The 7,507-nt window shown below is 38.8% G+C and overlaps 1 protein-coding gene across 1 annotated transcript; it reads left to right on the forward strand.

Annotated features, from left to right (window-relative positions):
• The first annotated feature begins 3,044 nt into the window (after positions 1 to 3,044).
• arsk (arylsulfatase family, member K) lies at positions 3,045 to 7,010 on the forward strand. The gene is made up of 8 exons (XM_054611437.1): positions 3,045 to 3,209; positions 3,405 to 3,534; positions 3,624 to 3,783; positions 4,073 to 4,355; positions 4,469 to 4,640; positions 5,261 to 5,485; positions 5,706 to 5,921; positions 6,046 to 7,010. Exons 1-8 carry the CDS (start codon positions 3,102 to 3,104, stop codon positions 6,321 to 6,323), a joined length of 1,572 nt encoding a protein of 523 aa, XP_054467412.1. The 5' UTR covers positions 3,045 to 3,101; the 3' UTR covers positions 6,324 to 7,010.
• The last annotated feature ends 497 nt before the right edge of the window (positions 7,011 to 7,507 follow it).

Raw genomic sequence — 7,507 nt, forward strand, 5'->3', positions numbered from 1 at the left:
GTCAAAGACAAGGAAACCCCCGCAGATCAGCTCACTTTAAGCGACAGCCTGTGTGAAAAACAAGCTTCTGCACATGCGCAGAACTCCCACTGCCCCCTCCTTCCGCCTTCTGGAACAAGCAGGGAAGTGTGGTGAAACAGCTGAAAGACTGCACAAAGAAGTGTTGACCACAGTAGTGTTAGAGGTGAGACTTCACTAGTCATCCCAAAAGCCTCATTTCTATTGGTTTTAAGAGTTTAATGTGGAGTTGAGCTGCTGCAACACTTGAATTTCCCCCCATGGGGATCAATAAAGGAATGTAATGATTAATTTAAGGAGTATGTTTAGCTGATTGTACAATAAACAAAATATATACATTACATTACATTACAGTCATTTAGCAGACGCTTTTATCCAAAGCGACTTACAGGAAGTGTATTTTTTTTTCCTCTTCAATATTAAAGCTTTTTTTTGCATTGATATATAACTGCATTTTGGTTTATGTACTGTATTACAGTTCCTGCCAGCTGCATGATTTAGAAAGATCCTGGCTTATCATTACATTACATTACAGTCATTTGGCAGATGCGACTTACAGGAAGTGTATTCAACATAGGTATTCAAGAGAACCACTAGTCACCAGAAGTCATCAGTGCATCTCCTTTCTTAAACAAGCATCTTAAAGCATAAACCAGAGCAAAAGTATAGTGCAGAGGCAAATTACTACGAAAACAATAATTGCAACAGACTAATACGAATATAATAAGTGCTACAAACTACTACGAATAGGATAAGTGCAGTAAACGAATACGAATGCACAAAGAAATGTTTACCACAATAGTTTTAGAGGTGAGACTTCACAAGTCATTTGTTATATTTCAAACAAACGTTTACATCTACGCCCAAAAGCCTCATTTCTATTGATTTTAAGAGTTTAATTTAAGGAGTATGTTTAGCTGATTGTACAATAAACAAAATATATACAATTCTACTCCTCATAATGTATGATTATATGATAATCATTAATACACATTGCATCACCTCTACGTTTGTTATAGGCCTACAGCTTCCAGCCTTGTGTCTAGGCATTCAATTCAATTCAGTTTATTTTGTATAGCCCAGAATCACAAATTACAAATTTGCCTCAGAGGGCTTTACAATCTGTGCACATGAGACATCCTCTGTCCTTCCCTCACATTCACAGGAAAAACTCCCCTAAAAACCCCTTTAACAGGGAGAAAAAAGGAAGAAACCTCTGGGAGAACGACAGAGGAGGGATCCTTCTCCAGGATGGACAGAATGCAATAGATGTCATGTGACCAGAATGAACAGCATAACAGAGATACAACACATTCAATGTATATGACATAAATGATTCATATAATAAGACTACTTATAATAATCCACACTTGTGGCCTCATCTCACATGTACTGTATTCAGACACACTACAGCCTCTACATACATGTGTATTCAACAGAAAACTGGTGAAATTCGCATGACTCATCCAGCATAGACCATGCAGGATTGATTGACACTATGTATTCCTGCGATTAAAGTGGGAGCAGACTACTAAAACAAAAAAAGGTTCCTATTTCTTCATCTAGCATTTGTTGTTTTGGTGTGAAGATTAAAATGATCCATGAACATATGGGGGTTGGGATTTGTCATTGTGTTGAACTCACAGTTTACAGAAAAACAACTCTGAGGCTCAAAACACCATCTGGTGGAGCATCGAGGCTTCTACAGTGAGCTGCAGCATCACCTGTTGAAGCACTGGAACTCATCACTATTATTATTATTAATTATTATTAAGTTATAGAGAAACTGACTGTGAGATGCTCTTTGTGCTGGCTGAGGATTATTATTATTATTATTATTATTATTATTATTATTATTATTATTATTATTATTATTATATTCCTTTATTGATCCCCATGGGGGAAATTCAAGTGTTGCAGCAGCTCAACTACACAGACACAGATAATAAATACACATATTATACAATAAAATAAAAATAAAAATAGAATAAAATAAAAAATAAGAATACAAATAAAAAATGTACAGTATATCCACATGGGGGGGGGGGGGGGGGCATTGCTTTCAACAAACACATTTATGGCTGCGAAACGACCACATAAATTCTGATTCATTTTGATTATTTACAAGGTGCCACATCAATTTAGCAATACAATTCGCCGATAATGAGCTTTCATTTACAGGAAGTAGGTTTATGATAGCTGTAGATGTGGAGGGCCATGTTTTAAGATCCGTATCAAGCATCAACAATTAAAATCCAAATCATATTCCATGCTCTGATGATTACATTTTTTTTAAATAATAATAATAATAATAATAATAATAATTTTGTTGTATAGTATGTGTATTTATTGTCTGTGTAGTTGTATAGTATGTGTATTTATTGTCTGTGTAGTTGTATAGTATGTGTATTTATTGTCTGTGTAGTTGTATAGTATGTGTATTTATTGTCTGTGTAGTTGTATAGTATGTGTATTTATTGTCTGTGTAGTTGTATAGTATGTGTATTTATTGTCTGTGTAGTTGTATAGTATGTGTATTTATTGTCTGTGTAGTTGTATAGTATGTGTATTTATTGTCTGTGTAGTTGTATAGTATGTGTTTATTTATTGTATGTGTCTGTGTAGTTGAGCTGCTGCAACACTTGAATTTCCCCATGGGGATCAATAAAGGAATATAATAATAATATAATAATAACAACAATAATAATTACAACATATTTAGTTTCTCACAAACATATAGACATAGGATACATATTTTTGATAAACAATGAGCCACTTGTAACTGTAGTTGAAGTTGTGGTCATAACAAAGCCAAGTCAACAAAAAATATGCAGCATAAATGTGTCATTCAAATAACAATGCTGCCCTCTAGAGTTTAAATTGTATTATTACACGTTATCATCAAAACATTTGTTTTATTAAACTAGAAAAACTCTTATTCTGAAAGCGTAAACGGGGTGTTTACCCAAGTCCATAGGACTGGAGAGTGACCTCCTCTTACAGTCAGAGACCGACGCTGTAGGGAGGCTTCCTCAGGTACAGTGACAGAGAATCCCCAAATCTGAAAGGAGGGAAACGCTGACATGAAAACAGAAATATTTGCTTTGATATTCCTTTGTCAAATTATTGGTCAAAGTTTGTGCCAAAATGGAACCAGACCCAACATCGTGATGGTGATGAGTGATGCATTTGTGAGTATGAATTAAGTTACAGTGCTTTACAATAACTCCCTCAATAAAAGTTGCTTTTGTTTATTTCCGTCTTAATCACTATGCAAGGACAGACCTATAGCTCAATAAGATTAAACAAAATGCAGAGATGTTTATCTTTTAAAATGTAATCCATGTTTGACCGTGTAACTCTGTGGCTTATCCCTCTTTCTGCAGGATGGGCGATTGACCTTTGATCCTGGCAGCAGAGTTGTGCAGCTGCCATATGTAGACTACCTCAGGGAGCTTGGTACCACGTTCCTCAATGCTTACACCAACTCACCCATCTGCTGCCCCTCAAGAGCAGGTAAACTAAAGGCACAGGGGAAAATATATTGTGGTAAGATACAATGTGGAAAATAAATGTATTTCAATTGTTACATTTTTGTTTCACAGCAATGTGGAGCGGTCAGTTTGTTCACCTAACTCAGTCGTGGAACAACTACAAGTGCCTTGATGCTAATGCAACAACATGGATGGATTTGCTGGAGGCGGATGGATATCTGACCAAGTCAATGGGCAAGCTGGACTACACGTCAGGGAGTCACTCTGTTAGGTAGGCAGCCATTGTCACTGCATCTCAGATAAGAAAACACCTTCACTAACCTTGTCTCATCCCTTATCACCTAAACTAATAACATATACACTGAAAAGAAGTGTTAATGACTAACTGTATGAGCAGTAAAAACAAGAACATACTGTGTATGTGGGCAGCTGTTCTTCAGAACAGTGTGAATCATCTTTCTGTGTCCTTGTCCTCTCATGTTTCTTTCCACTTCCCATTTTTTGTGTCTCCGCCTGCATCGTGTTTGGTATTTTTTCGTGTGTTCATGCAACTTCTGCAGTAATCGAGTCGAGGCCTGGACACGAGATGTTCAGTTCCTCCTGCGCCAAGAGGGCCGGCCTGTTACGCAACTCGTTGGGAACATGTCAACAGTAAGGATCATGGGAAAAGACTGGGAAAACACAGACAAGGCTACACAGTGGATCCATCAGAGAGCTGCATCCTCACACCAGCCCTTTGCACTTTATCTTGGCCTCAATCTACCTCACCCCTATAAAACCGAAACCCTGGGGCCCACCGCAGGAGGATCCACCTTCCTTACCTCACCATACTGGCTGAAAAAGGCATACTGCTTCTTTTCCTGCTTCTTGAATGATTCCCCTCCATTATTGCAGAATTACATTGTATGTTTTTATATAAATCACTCTAAAGTCTTATGTTATTCTTTTACACACAGGTATCTTCTGAGCTCATCACTGTTCCTAAATGGCTGCCTGTTGCTGCCATGCACCCTGTCGACTACTACTCCACCTATACCAAGAACTGCAGTGGTGTTTTCACTGAGGAGGAAGTAAAAAACATAAGGGCCTTCTATTACGCCATGTGTGCTGAAGCTGATGCCATGCTGGGTTAGTTGCTAGAAGTTATTCACCGCACTTTCCAAGCAGGTGGTCGTGGGTTTGACAGCTAACTTAAAGCTTAACCTTTGTCTCTCAAACTCACTAAGATGGCTCAAGTTCAAACCAAACTCTGTTGCCGTGATAAATAATAAAGCAGCACCAAACCTGTAAGGAGCAGTTTTAAGCTCACTTCAACGGATCCAAACATGTCTTGTAAGGATCCGTTTGCAACACAACAAACATACCACTCCGGCTTTCGAACAAGGGCGAACATAACTGTCATCAGCAGGTAGCTAGATTTTAGGAGTATCAGTAATGCTAATATATCAAATTTACAGTGCAAATTGCAGTGAATTCCTTTAGCCATAATGCTGGTGATTATTTGCAGCCTGTTGGAACATTTGGCTACTTTAACTTGAATTATTCTAGGTGAACCTTCCCTGAATAAATAAAGGCTATAAAAAGTAGAAACAGAATTTTAAAGGCACAATAGAATGGTAAGTTTATTTATATATGGACATGAACATTTTGTCTCTAGATTACATCTCTACCGCCACTTAATGTTGGAATTAAGTCTTAGAATTAAGTAAAAATAAAGCAGCAGCTTAATGGTTACTCTGTTTCAACAGGCAAAGTGATTTCAGCTTTGAGAGAGACTGGCCTGCTTGACAACACTGTTGTGATCTTTACGGCTGACCATGGAGAGCTCGCCATGGAGCACCGGCAATTCTACAAGATGTCAATGTTTGAAGGCAGCTCCCATGTTCCCCTGCTGGTCATGGGGCCTGGAATGATGTCTGGCCTGCAGGTCAACCAGCTTGTGTCCTTGGTTGATCTCTATCCCACTGTGCTAGGTAAGGAAGTAGACAGAAAAACATAGTATTAAAATGTTTATTAAAGATTTGAAATCATTAAAATTCCAGTTGAAAGGTAGAATAAAAATGTTATAGTTGTTAAGATGTTAAGGGATTTGATATGTCTGCCTACTGTCTGTAAAGCCAACATATTACACACACTATTAGATTTAGATTCCAGTATTTTTACTCGATGTAACACACTTGTGTTTGTTTGCAGACATTGCTGGTATTCCAGCAGCAGGTATTCTCAGTGGCCACACGCTCCTTCCACTGCTATCAAAGGCCAGCGCTTTTTCCAAGAAGCAACATTCCGACTGGGTTCTGAGTGAATATCATGGTTGTAATGTCAATGCCTCTACATACATGCTGAGAAGTGGCCGTTGGAAATATATTGCCTATGCAGATGGTGTGAGTGTCCCCCCACAACTTTTTGGTGAGTTCCTAACTTCAGAAACTAAACTTCAATCACTCATTCCTCCTATGCTTTCAAGAAGAAAAAAAAACAATCATAAAAACACTGGCACCCTTTGATTTCTCTTAACTCTCTGTGTTTTCAGACATAACACGGGACAAGGAAGAACTTCATAATGTAGCTCTGGATCTCCTAGATGTGCAGGCCCATCTGGACAAGCTATTGCGTAGTATTGTAGACTATCCAAAAGTCTCTACAACTGTGCATCTCTACAATAAAAAAGCATTTACTGCCTGGCGCCATAGTTTGGGGAGAAACTACAGCCAAATCATCGCTAACCTCAGGTGGCATGTGGATTGGCAAAAAGATGCATTAGCCAATGAGAGAGCTATTGACAACTGGCTCTCTGACTCTTTGAGATAGTTTTTCTTTTTTTATTGTTTTTTTTTTTTTTTTGGTTACCTTTAAGGTGTCTTTTTTAAAAGAGCTGGACTCGAACTTCGATTAAAGCTGACATCTTTGACAATGTGAGAGCCATTGATGGATGGCTCTATGGCTCTTAATGACATTTATACTCTAACAATTTTAATGATGCGTAATCTCAGAGTATCACTTCCAATGTACTCAGTTCACGCTTTGACTTTATCTGGATTTTTATTTGTATACAGTACCAGTCAAAAGGTTGGACACACCTTCTCATTCAACTACTTTGAAGAATCTAAAATCTAAAACATATTCTGGTTTGTTGAGCATTTATTTGTTTACCACATAATTCCATATGTGTTCCTTCATAGTTTGGATGTCTTCAATGTAGAAAAAAATAAAAATAAAGAAAAAAAAAAACATTGAATGAGAAGGTGTGTCCAAACTTTTGACTGGTACTGTATGTCTCATGTCTGACTGATCATTTTGCACAAACTTTCAGAGGGACTTCAATGTAATACCATGACGTGACAATATTCAATTATTATTTATCATTCAATTCAATTCAATTCAGTTTATTTTGTATAGCCCAGAATCACAAATTACAAATTTGCCTCAGAGGGCTTTACAATCTGTGCACATGAGACATCCTCTGTCCTTAGACCCTCACATCCTCTGTCCTTACACCCTCACATCCTCTGTCCTTACACCCTCACCTCCTCTGTCCTTACACCTCACTCTGTCCTTACCTCCATCCTCTGTCCTTAGACCCTCACATCCTCTGTCCTTAGACCCTCACATCCTCTGTCCTTAGACCCTCACCTCCTCTGTCCTTAGACTCCCTCATCCTCTGTCCTTACATCCTCTGTCCTTACACCCTCACATCCTCTGTCCTTACACCCTCACCTCCTCTGTCCTTAGACCCTCACATCCTCTGTCCTTAGACCCTCACATCCTCTGTCCTTACACCCTCACATCCTCTGTCCTTAGACCCTCACATCCTGTCCTTAAGACCCTCACATCCTCTGTCCTTACCCCTCACATCCTCTGTCCTTACACCCTCACATCCTCTGTCCTTACACCCTCACCTTAGACCCTCACATCCTCTGTCCTTACACCCTCACATCCTTAGACCCTGTCCCTTAGACATCCTCTGTCCTTACCCTCACCCCTCTGTCCTTAGA

This window comes from Anoplopoma fimbria, chromosome 13 (assembly GCF_027596085.1).
Source record: "Anoplopoma fimbria isolate UVic2021 breed Golden Eagle Sablefish chromosome 13, Afim_UVic_2022, whole genome shotgun sequence".
Taxonomy (NCBI): domain Eukaryota; kingdom Metazoa; phylum Chordata; class Actinopteri; order Perciformes; family Anoplopomatidae; genus Anoplopoma; species Anoplopoma fimbria.